At 37.4% G+C, this 22,313-nt stretch overlaps 1 protein-coding gene across 1 annotated transcript in view; it reads left to right on the forward strand.

The window, feature by feature from the left end:
- LOC121385539 (cubilin-like) overlaps nucleotides 1-22,313 on the forward strand; it is a 172,125-nt gene that overhangs the window by 53,585 nt on the left and 96,227 nt on the right. Inside the window, exons 24-28 of the mRNA XM_041516248.1 lie at nucleotides 2,500-2,627; nucleotides 3,734-3,920; nucleotides 9,166-9,326; nucleotides 11,821-12,002; nucleotides 16,439-16,592. Coding sequence (XP_041372182.1) covers nucleotides 2,500-2,627; nucleotides 3,734-3,920; nucleotides 9,166-9,326; nucleotides 11,821-12,002; nucleotides 16,439-16,592 — 812 coding nt within the window. The remainder of the gene's footprint in view (nucleotides 1-2,499; nucleotides 2,628-3,733; nucleotides 3,921-9,165; nucleotides 9,327-11,820; nucleotides 12,003-16,438; nucleotides 16,593-22,313) is intronic.

The raw sequence follows: 22,313 nt of genomic DNA on the forward strand, positions 1-22,313 counted from the left end.
GTCTTCTCTCTCTCTCTCTCACTCTCTCCATCCATCCCCTATGTACAGTGTGTGTGTGTGTGTGTGTCTTCTCTCTCGCTCACGCTCTCTCTCCATCCATCCCCTATGTACAGTGTGTGTGTGTCTCTTCTCTCTCGCTCACTCTCTCTCTCCATCCATCCCCTATGTACAGTGTGTGTGTGTGTGTGTTTTCTCTCTCGCTCACTCTCTCCATCCATCCCCTATGTACAGTGTGTGTGTGTCTTCTCTCTCGCTCACTCACTCTCTCTCTCCATCCATCTCCTATGTACAGTGTGTGTATGTGTGTCATCTCTCGCTCACTCTCTCTCTCCATCCATCCCCTATGTACAGTGTGTGTGTGTATGTCTTCTCTCTCGCTCACATTCTCTCTCCATCCATCCCCTATGTACAGTGTGTGTGTGTGTGTGTCTTCTCTCTCACTCACTCTCTCTCTCCATCCATCCCCTATGTACAGTGTGTGTGTATGTGTGTGTGTCTTCTCTCTCGCTCACGCTCTCTCTTCATCCATCCCCTATGTACAGTGTGTGTGTGTCTCTTCTCTCTCGCTCACTCTCTCTCCATCCATCCCCTATGTACAGTGTGTGTGTGTTTTCTCTCTCGCTCACTCTCTCCATCCATCCCCTATGTACAGTGTGAGTGTGTCTTCTCGCTCGCTCGCTGACTCTCTCTCTCCATCCATCTCCTATGTACAGTGTGGTGAGTGTGTCAAGCTCTCTCTCTCCATCCAGATGAGAGAGTGTGTGTGTGTGTGTCTTCTCTCTCGCTCACACTCTCTCCATCCATCCCCTATGTACAGTGTGTGTTTGTGTGTGTGTGTGTGTGTCACATCTCTGGAAAAGTGAGTAAGCGCCGAGAATTGGGAGAGATAGAGAGGAAGGGAAAGAAAGGGAGAGAGGAAGAAAGGGAGGGAGGGAGAGAGAGAACAGAGAGAGAGAGAAAGAGAGAGAGAGAGAAACACAATGAGAGAGACACACACAGAGAGACACACACAGAGAGAACTGGAAGGGAGAGATGTAGAGAGAGAGACAGAGACACAGTGAGAGAGACAGAGACACAAATACTCACATAGCAGGGCTGGCCAAAAGTAGCCGTCCGCTCGCCCCAGTCGAGTAAATATTTGCTCGGATGTTAGCACATTACTAAAATGGATAAGTAGATTCTTTGTAAAGTTAGTTTTTGCTTTATCTATGTGAGCTCGCGCAACACATGTGTGACGTAAAACGAGGTCAGTGAATTTCCACTGCATGGTCGGTTTTTCACTATGGTAGTAGTGTTTCGTATTACAAATTCCAAATTAGGTTGTCCATCTTCACATTTTCGCATTTGTTTTCCAGTTAAATGGACATATTAAATGTATATGCAAATTAACATTTAATTGACTAAATGTTAAAGAACAATGAGTAGGTGCACGTGCAGGGAAATTTGTTCTAAGCAGTCTCCGACCGAGTCTGCATGTCGGACTCACATCGAGAGTGCCAAACGCCGGGACTTCTAAGGAAAACCGAGGGTATACTCCCCCTAAAAATTTAGAAAATTAAATGTCCTGAAATGCAATGTCCTGCATTTTACATGTCTCATTGTATAAACAACAATGCTTGCAATTTTCTGCAAAATAGAGGGGTATACTTTACTTTTAATATTTAAAAAAAAAAAAAAAAATCTTCGGTACACTCGTCTGTTATGACCCATCCCTTCCAAAAAACACACCAAAAAAAAAAAAAAAAAACATAATTGGGGTTAGCATATTTTCTATGATCATTCTAAAGTAAAGGGTTAAAATTTTCTTAAAAAATCATAAACTCATATCCAATTTTCCTTCATTCCAGCAATTTTATTATTTTTTGTACATTCACAAATTAAGGGAAATAAACATATTAATACAGGGCTTACAGGTGCTTTGTATGATGTGAAATTGTTTGACACATACATTTTAAATTTTGATTTAAACTGCTTATGTTTTGGGACTGATTAATTTTTTTGTGGGCAAGTAAAATTTGAGAGTTACTTGCCTGGCGGGCAATTGAACATTTTAGGATATGGCCAGCCCTGTATAGAGAGACACACACAGAGAGACAAACAGAGAGAGAGAGAGAGAGAAATGGAGGGAGAGAGATGTAGAGAGAGAGAGAGATGTAGAGAGAGAGAGAGGGAGGGAAGAGGGAGGGGGAGGAAGAGAGAAAGAGGGGAAGGAATAAAGAAAGAGGAAGACAGAGATCAGAGAGAGAGAAAGAGGGAGAGAGAGATCAGAGAGAGAGAGAGGGAGAGAGAGATCAGAGAGAGAGAGAGGGAGACAAAAATCAGAGAGAGAGAGATCAGAGAAAGAGAGAGATCAGAGAGAGAGAGAGAGAGAGAGAGAAACAAATTGCAAGCATTATTGTTTATATAATGAGCCATATGAAAAAATGACATTTTAATGCAGTGTTCATTGTTTATCATGTTTGACTTTTTGTTGATATTGACTGCATGTTAACTTCTCAGATTCTGTGGATCTACGCGACCAATGATTACGTCATCGGACAATGTCCTGACAATGGTCTTCAGAACGGACAGCTCCATCGCCCACATAGGGTTCTCAGCGTCGTACGTTGCCTTGAATGCATCCACTCGTAAGTTGGTCTTTAGAAGTCGAAGGCATACTGTCACAGATTTAAGGACCTTATTTCTCTAAAAATGGATAATAAATAAAAATTACATTAATTGTTGGAAACCAAATCTAGCTATTGCATCACCTTAACTGAACCATGATGGAGTGAAATCCCATGTCAACCTTCTCGGCAGTTTTAGTTTTTGAATTATGGACCATTGCCATAATTCAATTATTTTTACAAAATATCATTGAAAAATGGAGTATGGTGGTAATGAAGATGGTTGAATAAAGTACATTTAGGAACAAATCAAATTATTTTTGTTCTGGTAATACTTTGTTAGACCATTAAATATGTCAGTGGTCTGTGACAATATGCCTTCAAAATCAAATCAGTTTATTCATAAATACATGAACAGTAGAAATGAGTTGTGCCACATATTGTGGTCTATTAAACTCAGATGTTTCTTGTGGTGCCCATTGTGTCACAGTTTTCATATCACATATCTGATTGGCTGTTCCATAGTAATAAGCTAGATGCCACAGCCACAGTGTCCATTGAAATTAACACAATCAAAAATGATTGATCTGTGATATATAATTTAGCTGTGAGATTGTGAGTTTATTAAAACTGTAGTTGTATTTATATGATGTTCTAATATATGGTGAGATGAGATTGTGAGTTTATTAAAACTGTAGTTGTGTTTGTATTTTGTATTAGTAAATGATGTTCTAATATATGGTGAGGTGAGATTGTGAGTTTATTAAAACTGTAGCTGTGTTTGTATTTTGCATTAGTAAATTATATAATATGGTGAGGTGAGACTGTTTATTAAAACTGTAGCTGTGTTTGTATTTTGTATTAGTAAATGATGTTATAATATGGTGAGGTGAGATTAGGTGAGGTGAGGTGAGAGTAACTCACTGTCCTGGACAGACAGCCCAGATGGCTGAAGTATGTGTGTGCCCAGGACAGCATACTTGAACCTTAATTGGACATAAGCACGAAAATAAGTAAAAAGAAAGAAAGATGTTTGCATTATAACTAAATGGTATTACAGGCTAAGCAAGGTGAGAGTTCCGTTATGAAACATTATACTTAATTTTCTTTGCACTGTATATTTCCAGTGTGTGGATCCACCCTGACCGACCTGACAGGGGTGATCACAAGTCCAAACTACCCCGGGAACTACCCTCACCAGCGTGAGTGCGTCTGGATCATCACTGTTGCTATGGGAAACCAGATCCTGCTCAACGTTACCGACTTCAGTATGGAATTCCATACCAACTGTCAGTATGATTACTTGGAAATCAGGTAAGACCACAAGGAAGGAAGGAAATGTTTTATTTAACGATGCACTCAACACATTATATTTACGGTTATATGATGTCGGACATATGGTTAAGGACCACACAGGTATTGAGAGAGGAAACCCACTGTCGCCACTTCATGGGCTACTCTTTTCGATTAGCAGCAAGGAATCTTTTATATGCACCATCCCACAGACAGGATAACACATACCACGGCCTTTGTTACAACAGTTGTGAAGCACTGGCTGAAACGAGAAATAGCCCAATGGGCCCACCGACGGGGATCGATCCCACACCGACCGCGCATCAAGCGAACGCTTTACCACTGGGCTACAACTGGCCCCCAAAACAACAAGGAGTTTACATTTAAAAAAAAAGAAGTTTGTTTTGTTTAATGACACCACTAGAGCACATTGATTTATTAATCATCGGCTATTGGATGTCAAACATTTGGTCATTTTGACACAGTCTGAGAGAGGAAACCTGCTACATGTTTCCATTAGTAGCAAGGGATCTTTTATATGCACCATCTCACAGACAGGGTAGCACATACCACAGCATTTGATATACCAGTCGTGATACACTGGCTGGAACGAGAAATAGCCTAATGGGGCCCACTGATGGGGAACCTCACCATAAGCCAAAAACTAACCCTAAAACTAATCCTAACCCTAAATCAAACTCTAACCTTAAAACTAACCCTAACCCTATATCTAACTCTGACCCTAACCCTAACAATAAAGGGGATGACGGGTGAATATTTTACCGAATCCTCTATTTATATACTTGCAGAAAAAAAGTTCCTGTGTACCAAATAAATAAGCATGATTTTGGTCTGGAATGAACATATGTGCGATACAAGATAAAGTTATCACACAGGTTGCAAATATGTTTATCTCTATAGTAGGGTAATATTAAAAGAATCCTTCACATGTGTCCATGTGGGTCAGGGCTATTCCACCCGAGGGTACATAATTTGTTGTCAGGGACGAGGCTTGCCGAGTTCATGACATCATATTATGTACCCAAGGGTGGAATAGTCCTGTCCCACATGGATACATAATGGAGGATTATTTTTCTCCCATAAAAAACAAGCATTTTGGGAAAATGTGAAAAACCTACATTTTTAATTTTTTTATCTTACAATAAAATAATCATAAAGATCGTTCCCAAAAATGGTTTATACTAAAAGTATAAACTGAAAATGATAGTATAATTTCATTATGACAGCAGGTTTCCTTGTTTTTATGAAATATAAAAAGCATTTCTTGCATTATTTTGACGTTTATGTGACATCACCCAATGTTAATATCGGCTCAAACAACAGAAGTCACGTGGTCATGCAAGGGATGGGAAAGAAAAACATTCCACTTGTCTCTTTCCTATACAAGATAAAGTTATCACACAGGTTGAAAATGTGTGTATGTCTATAGTAGGGTTGAATAGGTATGTAATATAAAAACATTCCACTTGTCTCTTTCCTATACAAGATAAAGTTATCACACAGGTTGAAAATGTGTTTATCTCTATAGTAGAGTTGAATAGGTATGTAATATAAAAACATTCCACTTGTCTCTTTCCTATACAAGATAAAGTTATCACACAGGTTGAAAATTTGTTTATGTCTATAGTAGGGTTGAATAGGCATGTAGTATAAAAACATTCCACTTGTCTCTTTCCTATACAAGATAAAGTTATCACACAGGTTGAAAATGTGTTTATGTCTATAGTAGGGTTGAATAGGCATGCAATATAAAAACATTCCACTTGTCTCTTTCCTATACAAGATAAAGTTATCACACAGGGTGAAAATGTGTTTATCTCCATAGTAGAGTTGAATAGGTATGTAATATAAAAACATTCCACTTGTCTCTTTCCTATACAAGATAAAGTTATCACACAGGTTGAAAATGTGTTTATCTCTATAGTAGGGTTGAATAGGCATGTAGTATAAAAACATTCCACTTGTCTCTTTCCTATACAAGATAAAGTTATCACACAGGTTGAAAATGTGTTTATGTCTATAGTAAGATTAAATAGGCATGTAATATAAAAAACATTCCACTTGTCTCTTTCCTATACAAGATAAAGTTATCACACAGGTTGAAAATGTGTTTATGTCTATAGTAGAGTTGAATAGGCATGTAATATAAAAAACATTCCACTTGTCTCTTTCCTATACAAGATAAAGTTATCACACAGGTTGAAAATGTGTTTATCTCTATAGTAGGGTTGAATAGGCATGTAATATAAAAAACATTCCACTTGTCTCTTTCCTATACAAGATAAAGTTATCACACAGGGTGAAAATGTGTTTATCTCTATAGTAGAGTTGAATAGGCATGTAATATAAAAACATTCCACTTGTCTCTTTCCTATACAAGATAAAGTTATCACACAGGTTGAAAATGTGTTTATCTCTATAGTAGAGTTGAATAGGTATGTAATATAAAAACATTCCACTTGTCTCTTTCCTATACAAGATAAAGTTATCACACAGGTTGAAAATGTGTTTATGTCTATAGTAGGGTTGAATAGGCATGTAATATAAAAAACATTCCACTTGTCTCTTTCCTATACAAGATAAAGTTATCACACAGGTTGAAAATGTGTTTATCTCTATAGTAGAGTTGAATATGTATGTAATATAAAAACATTCCACTTGTCTCTTTCCTATACAAGATAAAGTTATCACACAGGTTGAAAATGTGTTTATCTCTATAGTAGGGTTGAATAGGCATGTAATATAAAACATGCCACTTGTCTCTTTCCTATACAAGATAAAGTTATTACACAGGGTGAAAATGTGTTTATGTCTATAGTAGGGTTGAATAGGTATGTAATATAAAAACATTCCACTTGTCTCTTTCCTATACAAGATAAAGTTATCACACAGGTTGAAAATGTGTTTATCTCTATAGTAGAGTTGAATAGGCATGTAATATAAAACATTCCACTTGTCTCTTTCCTATACAAGATAAAGTTATCACACAGGTTGAAAATGTGTTTATCTCTATAGTAGGGTTGAATAGGCATGTAATATAAAAACATTCCACTTGTCTCTTTCCTATACAAGATAAAGTTATCACACAGGTTGAAAATGTGTTTATCTCTATAGTAGGGTTGAATAGGCATGTAATATAAAACATTCCACTTGTCTCTTTCCTATACAAGATAAAGTTATCACACAGGTTGAAAATGTGTTTATCTCTATAGTAGGGTTGAATAGGCATGTAATATAAAAACATTCCACTTGTCTCTTTCCTATACAAGATAAAGTTATCACACAGGTTGAAAATGTGTTTATCTCTATAGTAGGGTTGAATAGGCATGTAATATAAAAACATTCCACTTGTCTCTTTCCTATACAAGATAAAGTTATCACACAGGTTGAAAATGTGTTTATCTCTATAGTAGGGTTGAATAGGCATGTAGTATAAAAACATTCCACTTGTCTCTTTCCTATACAAGATAAAGTTATCACACAGGTTGAAAATGTGTTTATGTCTATAGTAAGATTAAATAGGCATGTAATATAAAAAACATTCCACTTGTCTCTTTCCTATACAAGATAAAGTTATCACACAGGTTGAAAATGTGTTTATGTCTATAGTAGAGTTGAATAGGCATGTAATATAAAAAACATTCCACTTGTCTCTTTCCTATACAAGATAAAGTTATCACACAGGTTGAAAATGTGTTTATGTCTATAGTAAGATTAAATAGGCATGTAATATAAAAAACATTCCACTTGTCTCTTTCCTATACAAGATAAAGTTATCACACAGGTTGAAAATGTGTTTATGTCTATAGTAGAGTTGAATAGGCATGTAATATAAAAAACATTCCACTTGTCTCTTTCCTATACAAGATAAAGTTATCACACAGGTTGAAAATGTGTTTATCTCTATAGTAGGGTTGAATAGGCATGTAATATAAAAAACATTCCACTTGTCTCTTTCCTATACAAGATAAAGTTATCACACAGGGTGAAAATGTGTTTATCTCTATAGTAGAGTTGAATAGGCATGTAATATAAAAACATTCCACTTGTCTCTTTCCTATACAAGATAAAGTTATCACACAGGTTGAAAATGTGTTTATCTCTATAGTAGAGTTGAATAGGTATGTAATATAAAAACATTCCACTTGTCTCTTTCCTATACAAGATAAAGTTATCACACAGGTTGAAAATGTGTTTATGTCTATAGTAGGGTTGAATAGGCATGTAATATAAAAAACATTCCACTTGTCTCTTTCCTATACAAGATAAAGTTATCACACAGGTTGAAAATGTGTTTATCTCTATAGTAGAGTTGAATATGTATGTAATATAAAAACATTCCACTTGTCTCTTTCCTATACAAGATAAAGTTATCACACAGGTTGAAAATGTGTTTATCTCTATAGTAGGGTTGAATAGGCATGTAATATAAAACATGCCACTTGTCTCTTTCCTATACAAGATAAAGTTATTACACAGGGTGAAAATGTGTTTATGTCTATAGTAGGGTTGAATAGGTATGTAATATAAAAACATTCCACTTGTCTCTTTCCTATACAAGATAAAGTTATCACACAGGTTGAAAATGTGTTTATCTCTATAGTAGAGTTGAATAGGCATGTAATATAAAACATTCCACTTGTCTCTTTCCTATACAAGATAAAGTTATCACACAGGTTGAAAATGTGTTTATCTCTATAGTAGGGTTGAATAGGCATGTAATATAAAAACATTCCACTTGTCTCTTTCCTATACAAGATAAAGTTATCACACAGGTTGAAAATGTGTTTATCTCTATAGTAGGGTTGAATAGGCATGTAATATAAAACATTCCACTTGTCTCTTTCCTATACAAGATAAAGTTATCACACAGGTTGAAAATGTGTTTATCTCTATAGTAGGGTTGAATAGGCATGTAATATAAAAACATTCCACTTGTCTCTTTCCTATACAAGATAAAGTTATCACACAGGTTGAAAATGTGTTTATCTCTATAGTAGGGTTGAATAGGCATGTAATATAAAAACATTCCACTTGTCTCTTTCCTATACAAGATAAAGTTATCACACAGGTTGAAAATGTGTTTATCTCTATAGTAGGGTTGAATAGGCATGTAATATAAAAACATTCCACTTGTCTCTTTTCTATACAAGATAAAGTTATCACACAGGTTGAAAATGTGTTTATCTCTATAGTAGGGTTGAATAGGTATGTAATATAAAACATTCCACTTGTCTCTTTTCAGAAATGGTAAATTTGCCACCTCGCCTTTGGTCGGGAGATACTGTGGTACGACGATTGACGAAATCATTCGTTCCCATAGCAACTCAATGTGGATCAAGTTCAAAACGGACACCTCATTTTCATCTCGAGGTTTTTCAATTACATATGATGGCACCTCATCAGGTTTGTAAAAAAAAATTGGAGGGGGGTTTCTCCCCCCCCCCCCCCCCCAATCCCCTTTCGTTTCTCTCTTTTGAATTCCGGGGCGGGACGTAGCCCAGTGGTAACTATTGTTTTCAGGGGAGGTGTGTTCAGATGTGCCCGGATACAGATACAGCATCCGGATACGGACACAGTTATTTTTATCGATTATTTTTATCATTCCATTGTTTTCAGGGGAGGTGTTCAGATGTGCCCGGATACAGATACAGCATCCGGACACGGACACGATTATTTTTATCGATTATTTTTATCATTCCATTGTTTTCAGGGGAGGTGTTCAGATGTGCCCGGATACAGATACAGCATCCGGATATGGACACGATTATTTTTATCGATTTTATCATTCCATGCAGTCAATTATATCCGCGGGCGGGACGTAGCCCAGTGGTAAAGCGTTCGCTCGATGCACGGTCAGTCTGGGATCGATCCTTGTCGGTGGGCCCATTGGGCTATTTTTCGTTCCAGCCAGTGCACCACGACTGGCATATCAAAGGCCGTGGTATGTACTACCTTGTCTGTGGGATGGTGCATATAAAAGATCCCTTGCTGCTAATCGAAAAAGAGTACCCCATGAAGTGCCGACAGCGGGTTTCCTCTCTCAATATTTGTGTGGTCCTTAACCATATGTCTGATCCCATATAACTAATAAAATGTGTTGAGTGCATCGTTAAATAAAACATTTCCTTCTTCCTTCAGTTATATCTGTTTGCTAAACTGCATGCTGGAAGTTGATAAAGCTAGCTTCCCATGCTAGTTTTGTTTGAAAAGTTTTTAGGGTTTTTTTCTTTATCGACACCACTAGAGCACATTGGTTTATTAATCACTGGCTATTGGATGTCAAACATGCACCATCCCACAGACAGGATAGTACATATCACAGTCTTTGATATATACCAGTCATGGTACACTAGCTGGAACGAGATATAGCCCAATGTGCCCACTGATGGGGATCGATCCCAAACCGTCATTTGAAAAGACCCGTTGCCATACATATATTGCATAAATAATTATTATATATTTGTGAACACTACTTAGAATGCATATGCCGCATGATCGGATCTCCATCTGAACATAGCTTTACTGTTTCCTGTTCTGGTATATCTCCTATCTTTCAACTTCGTCTGCTTTCCAACTCCACATCCCAGTCCTTGTCTCTCCATCAGAGGGGAGCGGGACGTAGCCCAGTGGTAAAGCGTTCGCTTGTGATCGATCCCCGTCGGTGGACCCATTGGGCTATTTCTCGCTCCAGCCAGTGCATTACGACTGGTATATCAAAGGCTGTGGTATGTGTTATCCTGCCTGTGGGATGGTGCATATAAAAGATCCCTTGGTGCTAATCGAAAAGAGTAGCCCATGAAATGGCGACAGGAGGTTTCCTTTCCTAATATCTGTGTGGTACTTAACCATATGTCCAACACCATATAACCATAAATAAAATGTGTTGAGTGTGTCGTTAAATAAAACATTTCCTGAACATAGCTTTATTGCTTCCTGTTCTGGTATCTCCTCTTATCTTTCAACTTCATTTGCTGTCCAACTCCACATCCAGGATTCGAGATTAAAAATTTGGGGCAGTATCCCAGTTGGATACTAACAGTTCAAAATCTGGTATCCCACCTGAGAATTTAGTATCCCACATAAATGAAATTCATAAATAACATCGTAACAAACTTGGACGACACTGTTACTTGACTTCACCAGTAAATGACGACTTTCATTGTTTCAGTGCAAAATAAAAACATAGGATTTTAAAAAAAAACAAAAAAAACATTACATGGTATCCCAGTGGGATACTGGGTTATTGAAGTCTGGTATCCAAAATTCAATTCTGGTATCCCCGGGATATCGGGATACCATTAATCTCAAACACTGACATCCCAGCCCTTGTCTCTCCAAACAAGACAGGTGCATGTCTTTTGTAACCATCAGTGCCACACTCCTGTCAGTCATTTTCCATCAGCATTAGGTTTGTAGTCTAGGTTGATGACATACAGTCACTTTCCACACCTTCGTTTTGTATTCATAGACAGTAAGGGTGTGATCAATCCCTGCCGGGGGCCTATTGGACTATTTCTCACTCCAGCCAGTGCACCAGGACTGGTATATCAAAGGCCGTGGTATGTGTATCCTGTCTGTGGGATGGTACATATAAAAGATCCCTTGCTGCTAATCGAAAAGAGTAGCCCATGCAGTGGTGACAGCGGATTTCCTCTTTGAATATCTGTGTGATCCTTTACCATATGTCCGATGCCATATAGCCATATAAATAAAATGTGCTTGAACCTTAATTGGATATAAGCATGAAAATAAGTTGAAATGAAATAAAAATGCTTTAACAGTGCTCTCAGAATGCTGATATGTTCAATAGTGTCTTAAAGTAATATTAATTCACCGATATTTTCTGCGACATTCACTACATTTTTTTCATGTAGAAATTTCCATATTTTGTCTCTAGGTTGTGGTGCCGACATGACCACTCCGACGGGGTCATTTATTTCCCCAAACTACCCGCTGCCATACAACCACAATGCAGAGTGTTTCTGGACAATCACTGTGTCACGGGGCAGCAGCATAAACCTGGCCTTCATACACATCGACATAGAGTCGCATAGCACCTGTCGATACGATTACATTCAGGTAAACATACAGAAAATAATAAACTAGTTACCAGTTAAGCTTTCAATTGGTATCTAGAAAAGTTTACCTAATGATGTTAAAAGATTTACTAGTTTAAATGTATTTTTAATTTTTTTTTACAAACACTTCTTAGAAACATGATTGCTCTTCTACATAATTATGTCTTAATATCTTTTATGGTTGTATATATTGTACATATATATTGTACATACATGTATGGTTTTGTTAGTTTTTATTTTTAATAATTAATATGATTTTTGTTATTATTATTGTTATAATTAGTAAGAAGGCCTCAGGGGAGAATAGTCTAACTGAGTTACCTTCTATAAATAAAGATTTTATTATTATTATTATTATTAGTAACAAATTTATTAACAAATGTATGTCACGGGTGACCAGTTATTAGTAAATTTATGTTACGGGTGACCAGTTATTAATAAATTTATGTCATGGGTGGCAAATTATTAAAAAAATGTATATCACAGGTGACCAGTTATTAAAAGATTTATGTCATGGGTGACAAGTTATTAACAAAGTTATGTCACGGGTGACCAATTATTAACAAATTTATGCCATGGGTGACAAGTTATTAACAAATTTATGTCACGAGTGACAAGTTAACAAAATTATATCATGGGTGACAAGATATTAAATTTTTTATGTCATGGGTGACTAATTATTAACAAATTTATATCACAGGTGACAAGTTATTAAAAAAAAATTGTCACGGGGTGAAATAATTTTAACTTGTCACAATCTTTACCGAGTCACAAGTGTACATTATTTTAAGGGGGACATAAATTTGATAACAACTGGTAATGAGTATGTTATTCTATTTATTACCTCTGTGTCAGCTATTTGTTTCTCTAAAAGCCTTTTATTTTTTAAACAAAATTTATTCTCTGAAAGCCTTTATTCCGTACATGAACATATATGTGAAATGATGTAAAACATTTTTGAAATTGTTTTGAGTATTGCTGTAACTTCGTATTTCATTTACATTCAGATATAATTAAAAAGAAAAAGTTCTATTTACTCTATTCAAAAACACCGGCCTCGGTGGCATCGTGGTTAGGCCATCGGTCAACAGGCTGGTAGGTACTGGGTTCAGATCCCAGTCGAGGCATGCAGATACCGACTCGAAACCCTGAGTGAGTGCACCGCAAGGCTCAATGGGTAGGTGTAAACCACTTGCACCGAGCAGTGATCCATAACTGGTTCAACAAAGGCCATGGTTTGTGCTATGGAAGCGCAAATAAAAGATCCCTTGCTGCTGGTTCGGAAGGAGTGGCCCATGAACTGACGACAGTGGGTTTCCTCTCAAAATCTGTGTGGTCCTTGACCATATGTCTGATGCCATATAACCGTAGGTGAAGTGTGTTGAGTGCATCGTTAAATAAAACATTTCTTTCTTTTTCTATTCAAAAACAATTTGTAATGAATAGTATTAAATTACTATTTTATTACAAATGTAACCAGTGCCCCACAACTGTTATATCAAATGCTGTGATATGTGCTGTCGTTCCTTTGGAAAATTGTATATAAAGGATCCCTTGCTGTAACTAAAAATATGTAGTGAGTTTCCTCTTTCACTTTGTGTCAGAATATGATATGTTTGACATCCAAAAGCCAATGATTAATAGATCAATGACCTTTAGTTGTGTTGCAGGGCTCATAATGTGAAAAGCAGTCCATTTTTTTTTAGATCTAGAAGGTGAAATAAATTTTCACCTGCTAAAACCACCCCAAAAATTGCAGGCCATTTTCCTTTCAAGAGACGGATGATGTATGTGTGATTATCTAATCTGATATTTAGCTTTGAATTCTGTTATATTTTAATTCCATAATGCTTTAAATAGATCTCAGAGGTCTAAACTCTCCCCTCACACTGTTCTTTCATTTCAACTTATTTTCGTGCTTATATCCAATTACGGTTCAAGCACGTTGTCTTGGGCACACACTTCAGCTATCTGGTCTTATCTGACCAGGACAGTGGATTAGTTGTTAGTTGGTCAGTGGTTAGTGAGAGAGAAGTGGCCTTACACCTACCTATTGAGCCTTCTATGTTCCCTCAGGGTCATAGGGACAGGGTCATCAGCTCTATATTCTCTCAGGGTTAGAGTTAATGGTTCCTCAGCTCTATGTTCCCTCAGGGTTAGGGATAAGGTCCCTCAGTTCTATGTTCCCTCGGGGTTAGGGTTAAGGTTCCTCAGTTCTATGTTCCCTCGGGATTAGGGTTAAGGTCCCTCAGCTCTATGTTCCCTTGAGGTTAGGGTTAATGGTTCCTCAGCTCTATGTTCCCTCGGAGTTAGGGTTAATGGTTCCTCAGCTCTATGTTCCCTCAGGGTTAGGGATAAGGTCCCTCAGTTCTATGTTCCCTCGGGGTTAGGGTTAAGGTTCCTCAGCTCTATGTTCCCTCGGGATTAGGGTTAATGGTTCCTCAGCTCTATGTTCCCTCAGGGTTAGGGTTAATGGTCCTCAACTCTATGTTCCCTCAGGGTTAAGATTAGGATTCCTCAGCTCTATGTTCCCTCAGGGTTAGGATTCCTCAGCTCTATGTTCCCTCAGGGTTAGGGTTCCTCAGCTCTATGTTCCCTCAGGGTTAGGGTTCCTCAGCTCTATGTTCCCTCAGGGTTAGGATTCCTCAGCTCTATATTCCCTCAGGGTTAGGATTCCTCAGCTCTATGTTCCCTCAGGGTTAGGGTTCCTCAGCTCTATGTTCCCTCAGGGTTAGGGTTCCTCAGCTCTGTGTTCCCTCAGGGTTAGGGTTCCTCAGCTCTGTGTTCCCTCAGGGTTAGGATTCCTCAGCTCTGTGTTCCCTCAGGGTTAGGGTTCCTCAGCTCTGTGTTCCCTCAGGGTTAGGGTTCCTCAGCTCTGCGTTCCCTCAGGGTTAGGGTTCCTCAGCTCTGCGTTCCCTCAGGGTTAGGGTTCCTCAGCTCTATGTTCCCTCAGGGTTAGGGTTCCTCAGCTCTGTGTTCCCTCAGGGTTAGGATTCCTCAGCTCTGTGTTCCCTCAGGGTTAGGGTTCGTCAGCTCTGTGTTCCTCAGGGTTAGGATTCCTCAGCTCTATGTTCCCTCAGGGTTAGGGTTCCTCAGCTCTATGTTCTGTCAGGGTTAGGGTTCCTCAGCTCTATGTTCCCTCAGGGTTAGGATTCCACAGCTCTATGTTCCCTCAGGGTTAGGGTTCCTCAGCTCTATGTTCCCTCAGGGTTAGGATTATGTTCCCCAAGGTTTACGATTCCTCAGCTCTGTGTTCCCCCAGGGTTAGGATTCCTCAGCTCTATGTTCCCTCAGGGTTAGGATTCCTCAGCTCTATGTTCCCTCAGGGTTAGGATTCCTCAGCTCTGCATTCCCTCAGGGTTAGGGTTCCTCAGCTCTGCGTTCCCTCAGGGTTAGGGTTCCTCAGCTCTGCGTTCCCTCAGGGTTAGGGTTCCTCAGCTCTATGTTCCCTCAGGGTTAGGGTTCCTCAGCTCTGTGTTCCCTCAGGGTTAGGATTCCTCAGCTCTGCGTTCCCTCAGGGTTAGGGTTCCTCAGCTCTGCGTTCCCTCAGGGTTAGGGTTCCTCAGCTCTGCGTTCCCTCAGGGTTAGGGTTCCTCAGCTCTGCGTTCCCTCAGGGTTAGGGTTCCTCAGCTCTATGTTCCCTCAGGGTTAGGGTTCCTCAGCTCTGTGTTCCCTCAGGGTTAGGATTCCTCAGCTCTGTGTTCCCTCAGGGTTAGGGTTCGTCAGCTCTGTGTTCCTCAGGGTTAGGATTCCTCAGCTCTATGTTCCCTCAGGGTTAGGGTTCCTCAGCTCTATGTTCTGTCAGGGTTAGGGTTCCTCAGCTCTATGTTCCCTCAGGGTTAGGATTCCACAGCTCTATGTTCCCTCAGGGTTAGGGTTCCTCAGCTCTGTGTTCCCTCAGGGTTAGGATTCCTCAGCTCTGTGTTCCCTCAGGGTTAGGGTTCCTCAGCTCTATGTTCCCTCAGGGTTAGGATTCCTCAGCTGTATGTTCCCTCAGGGTTAGGGTTAGGATTAGCTGAAAAAACATAGAGTTGAGGGAATATAGGGTTGAGGAAGGAATGAAAGTAATGTTTTATTTAACAATGCAGTAAACACATTTTATTTACAGTTATATGGTTGAGGACCACGCAGATATTGAAAGAGGAAACATGCTGTCACCAGTTCATGTGCTACTTTTTTCAATTAGCAGTGAGGGATCTATTATATGCACCATCCCACAGACAGGATGGTACATACCAAGGCCTTGGTTACACAAGTTGTGGAGCACTGGCTGGAAGGAGAAATAGCCCAATGGGCACAAAGTTGAGGGAAAATAGACATGATCTCCCTGGCGTGATCCTTTAACTGAAACTTTAAATTTAATTTTTTTTATTAAGGGTGGAAATGTTGTACATGTAACATTTAAAAACTTCTTTTGTTTTTTACTGCTTCTCCCAGGTTCGAGATGGATCTGCTCAGGGCCGTGAGGTTGCCAGGCTGTGTGGTACAGAACCTGTTCGTGTTATCACATCGACGTCAAACAAACTGTGGATCAAGTTCCGATCAGATTCATCAGTGTCTGGCAACGGATTCAGTGCTGTGTATAGTACAGGTACGTTGTAGTGATAAATAGAGAATACTACATGAGTGACCGTTAGATACCATTTATCTTACAACGAGTTGATTATATAGAGAATACTACATGAGTGGCCATTAGATACCATTTATCTTACACCGAGTTGTTTATATAGAGAATACTACATGAGTGGCCGTTAGATACCATTTATCTTACAATGAGTTGTTTATATAGATAATACTACATGAGTGGCCGTTAGATACCATTTATCTTACACCGAGTTGTTTATATAGAGAATACTACATGAGTGGCCGTTAGATACCATTTATCTTACACCGAGTTATTTATATAGAGAATACTACATGAGTGGCCGTTAGATACCATTTATCTTACACCGAGTTGTTTATATAGAGAATACTACATGAGTGGCCATTAGATACCATTTATCTTACACCGAGTTGTTTATATAGAGAATACTACATGAGTGGCCGTTAGATACCATTTATCTTGCAATGAGTTGTTTATATAGAGAATACTACATGAGTGGCCGTTAGATACCATTTACAACGAGTTGTTTATATAGAGAATACTACATGAGTGGCCGTTAGATACCATTTATCTTACACCGAGTTGTTTATATAGAGAATACTGCATGAGTGACCGTTAGATACCATTTATCTTACACCGAGTTGTTTATATAGAGAATAATACATGAGTGGCCGTTGGATACCATTTATCTCTCAAGGAGTTGTTTATATAGAGAATACTACATGAGTGGCCGTTAGATACCATTTATCTTACAACGAGTTGTTTATATAGAGAATACTACATGAGTGGCCGTTAGATACCATTTATCTTGCAACGAGTTGTTTATATAGAGAATACTACATGAGTGGCCGTTAGATACCATTTATCTTACAACTAGTTGTTTATATAGAGAATACTACATGAGTGGCCGTTAGATACCATTTATCTTACAACGAGTTGTTTATATAGAGAATACTACATGAGTGGCCGTTAGATACCATTTATCTTGCAATGAGTTGTTTATATAGAGAATACTACATGAGTGGCCGTTAGATACCATTTATCTTACAACGAGTTGTTTATACAGAGAATACTACATGAGTGGCCGTTAGAGCCCATTTATCTTACACCGAGTTGTTTATATAGAGAATACTACATGAGTGGCCGTTAGATACCATTTATCTTACACCGAGTTGTTTATATAGAGAATACTACATGAGTGGCCGTTAGATACCATTTATCTTACACCGAGTTGTTTATATAGAGAATACTACATGAGTGGCCATTAGATACCATTTATCTTACACCGAGTTGTTTATATAGAGAATACTACATGAGTGGCCTTTAGATACCATTTATCTTACACCGAGTTGTTTATATAGAGAATACTACATGAGTGGCCGTTAGATACCATTTATCTTGCAACGAGTTGTTTATATAGAGAATACTACATGAGTGGCCGTTAGATACCATTTATCTTGCAACGAGTTGTTTATATAGAGAATACTACATGAGTGGCCGTTAGATACCATTTATCTTATAAAGAGTTGTTTATATAGAGAATACTACATGAGTGGCCGTTAGATACCATTTATCTTACAACGAGTTGTTTATATAGAGAATACTACATGAGTGGCCGTTAGATACCATTTATCTTACAGCAAGTTGTTTATATAGAGAATAATACATGAGTGGCCGTTAGATACCATTTATCTTACAATGAGTTGTTTATATAGAGAATACTACATGAGTCGCCGTTAGATACCATTCATCTGACAACGAGTTGTTTATATAGAGAATACTACATGAGTGGCCGTTAGATACCATTTATCTTACAACGAGTTGTTTATATAGAGAATACTACATGAGTGGCCGTTAGATACCATTTATCTTACAACGAGTTGTTTATATAGAGAATACTACATGAGTGGCCGTTAGATACCATTTATCTTACGAGTTGTTTATATAGAGAATACTACATGAGTGGCCGTTAGATACCATTTATCTTACACCGAGTTGTTTATATAGAGAATACTGCATGAGTGGCCGTTAGATACCATTTATCTTACACCACATGAGTGGCCGTTAGTTGTTTATATAGAGAATAATACATGAGTGGCCGTTAGATACCATTTATCTCTCAAGGAGTTGTTTTGTATTATATAGAGAATACTACAATGAGTTGTAGAGAATACTACATGAGTGGCCGTTAGATACCATTTATCTTGCAACGAGTTGTTTATATAGAGAATACTACATGAGTGGCCGTTGGATACCATTTATCTTACAACTAGTTGTTTATATAGAGAATACTACATGAGTGGCCGTTAGATACCATTTATCTTACAACTAGTTGTTTATATAGAGAATACTACATGAGTGGCCGTTAGATACCATTTATCTTACAACTAGTTGTTTATATAGAGAATACTACATGAGTGGCCGTTAGATACCATTTATCTTGCAATGAGTTGTTTATATAGAGAATACTACATGAGTGGCCGTTAGATACCATTTATCTTACACCGAGTTGTTTATATAGAGAATACTACATGAGTGGCCGTTAGATACCATTTATCTTACACCGAGTTGTTTATATAGAGAATAATACATGAGTGGCCGTTAGATATCATTTATCTCTCAAGGAGTTGTTTATATAGAGAATACTACATGAGTGGCCGTTAGATACCATTTATCTTACAACGAGTTGTTTATATAGAGAATACTACATGAGTGGCCGTTAGATACCATTTATCTTGCAACGAGTTGTTTATATAGAGAATACTACATGAGTGGCCGTTAGATACCATTTATCTTACACCATCTCTCAATGAGTTGTTTATATAGAGAATACTACATGAGTGGCCGTTAGATACCATTTATCTCTCAAGGAGTTGTTTATATAGAGAATACTACATGAGTGGCCGTTAGATACCATTTATCTCTCAACGAGTTGTTTATATAGAGAATAATACATGAGTGGCCGTTAGATATCATTTATCTTACAACGAGTTGTTTATATAGAGAATAATACATGAGTGGCCATTAGATATCATTTATCTCTCAATGAGTTGTTTGTATAGAGAATACTACATGAGTGGCCGTTAGATACCATTTATCTTACAATGAGTTGTTTAAAAACTTTCGCTCGTTGGATATGTTTTAAAACAACAGGTTGTAAGATAAATGGTATCTAATGGACACACAAACGAAGTAGTCTATTTCTTACATATCTTCAGAAAACAGTTTTAAAATAAGCTTAAACACCTTTTCCAACTAAAACCTATGTACGGCCCTAGCACTTGGAGTTAACTTGTGCATCACAGACCAAGGCCGTAGCTAGCATGGTGGCAAGGGAAGAAAAACTTCAGAAAGCATTATAGAAACTTAAAGAAAAGAAGTTTTAGACTACTGTATAATACTTAATTTTCGCATGGAATTTATTTTCATGTTTTTCGCGTGTGAATGAAATCTGTGAAAATATATTCCACGCGAAAATAAACTTTTTATAAAGGCCGACAAAAAAAATATAAAAATATGTAGTCTCGTTCAACTATACCACATTAGTTTCCGATGTACGAGGCTCGTAGTAACAAAGCGGTGCTCCCTCCTGTCACGGAACAAACCACAAAACACAAAAGCTGTTTAAAACTTTAAATCAAGAACACGATTGTAAGTACATACATGATAATAAAACAATACTAACACTAAAAAGCTTTATGCTGTTTTCCTTCGCATGTGCTAGCGATATCAGTTCATCGGACAGAATCTACACGTGTTCAACGACGGATGTAAACATGCATTATCACAGTATATTAAAAATGTGGAAGTGAAAAAATCCGGACTGGGCTATGTTCAGATGTTTCACAATTTTATTTTTATTTTTGGCCTGTTAGCCAATCACAAACCGTTTTGAACTAGTATTTTGACGGCAATAAATATTGTTTCAATCAGTTTAAGTTACTGAGTACTAGTAGCTTGTGCCTTCAAATTTCGTTTCGTTTGTTTTCGGTTTTTGTTTTTATAACAGTTATAAGGACAATAAAGTCTTGATTGGTTAAAGCAGGAAAACTATTGTTTTATGTGTATAGCACTCGTGTGTACATGTAGGATTAGTTCTGCAGATTAGCGTAACAACCGGCAAAACTAAGTTCCATTTTTAAAACAAAATTATTGACATCTGTACTTCGTTTTTTTTATTGATGGGGGTTGGGAGATTCGCGAAAATAAATGTTCGCGAATTGACCAATTTTCATTAAATCTCGAAAATTTGATCCCGCGAAAATAAAGTATTCTACAGTATTAACTACACAGTTGCCCCCCCCCCCCCCAAAAAAAATCCTAGCTACGGCTCTGCAGACAAGTCAATATCAGGTTAACTTGTACGTCACAGAGTGATCGATTCGACCATTTTCCATTGGATGGTATGGCCTGGTCATCATCTAGGAGCAGTCTGCCATATGTTTTTAAAATGTTATCGCATGTATGCATGTTAACACTATGTGTTATAAAAAAATAACAAATGATGTTCTCATCAACAGGTGTGTTTGAATATAGGATATTATATGAGTTTTCGCTCGATATAATTTTTAAGAAACGAGTGAACTTCCTATGTTAGTATATGACTGAATGAAAGTGAGGTCGTATAGTAAGGCAACGTCACTCATTTCATAAAAACGATATCTAGCAAAAACCAGTGTGGTATTATAGAATATAAAACAAGCTTTCATTTCGTTTCATGTTTATGTCCTAAGTGAAAATTATTTCACGAGAGACATAAACATGATACAAAATGGTAGCGAGTTTAATATCGTATTTATTACCCATAATTGATCTTAATTTATGTCACTCATCTCGTTTCGTTGACATTCCTGTATGGTTGTAGTGCGCCAATCGATGAAATCATGAAGTGTTAGGTCGCACTTGGCATTCTAGTGGAATATATCACTTTGATTTGTACCAAGATATTTTTAACCATATGGGTAATAGATAGAGGATTTGTCGCAAGTGTTTTTTAAACGGACATTCCTGAGTTTGCTGCAATTTTTAAGATGTTATCGACTATCAAAGACTTTTTAACGATTGTAATTGCATATCAAATATATTTTTCTGCATAAAATTTTAGTGGCTGTATATTAAATGTATTTCTGATCATTCTAATATTTGTACTAAGTTAAATTTCATTTTATTTCCTAAAATATAATTTTTTCGTACATACAAAATTATTCCAAGACATAATCCAGTTTCGGCTTCTTACAAATATTAAGACGACAAGAAACATATTGAATATACAGACACTGGTATTCTAAACAAGAAAATATATTTAATATGTAAGTTTAATCGTAGAAATATTTTATTAGTCGGAAACATCTTACAATGCAGAAAACTCAGGAATGTCCCTTTAATATGGAAAATATCAACCGAGTCTATGTTAATCAGTATTTGTCGAGGCTCTGCTGAGACAAATAACGATCAACTAGATGACGTTGATATTTTACATATTAAAATATTAAAAATCATGAATAGCTACTTCTGTTTATCCTATAACACTTCTAAAATAACATTTGAATTTGATATTTAGTAAATTATCAAAGTTCTGAAGTCGCCTCACCAGTAATATGACATCATTGGGATTAGCATAAATGCAGTTTGACATAATGAATGTGACACACTTCAACTAAATCTCACAAAACATTTTTTTATTTTTTTTAAATCCCACTGCCCCCTTTC

The sequence above is a fragment of the Gigantopelta aegis genome, chromosome 11, assembly GCF_016097555.1.
Source record: "Gigantopelta aegis isolate Gae_Host chromosome 11, Gae_host_genome, whole genome shotgun sequence".
In the NCBI taxonomy this organism is placed as follows: domain Eukaryota; kingdom Metazoa; phylum Mollusca; class Gastropoda; order Neomphalida; family Peltospiridae; genus Gigantopelta; species Gigantopelta aegis.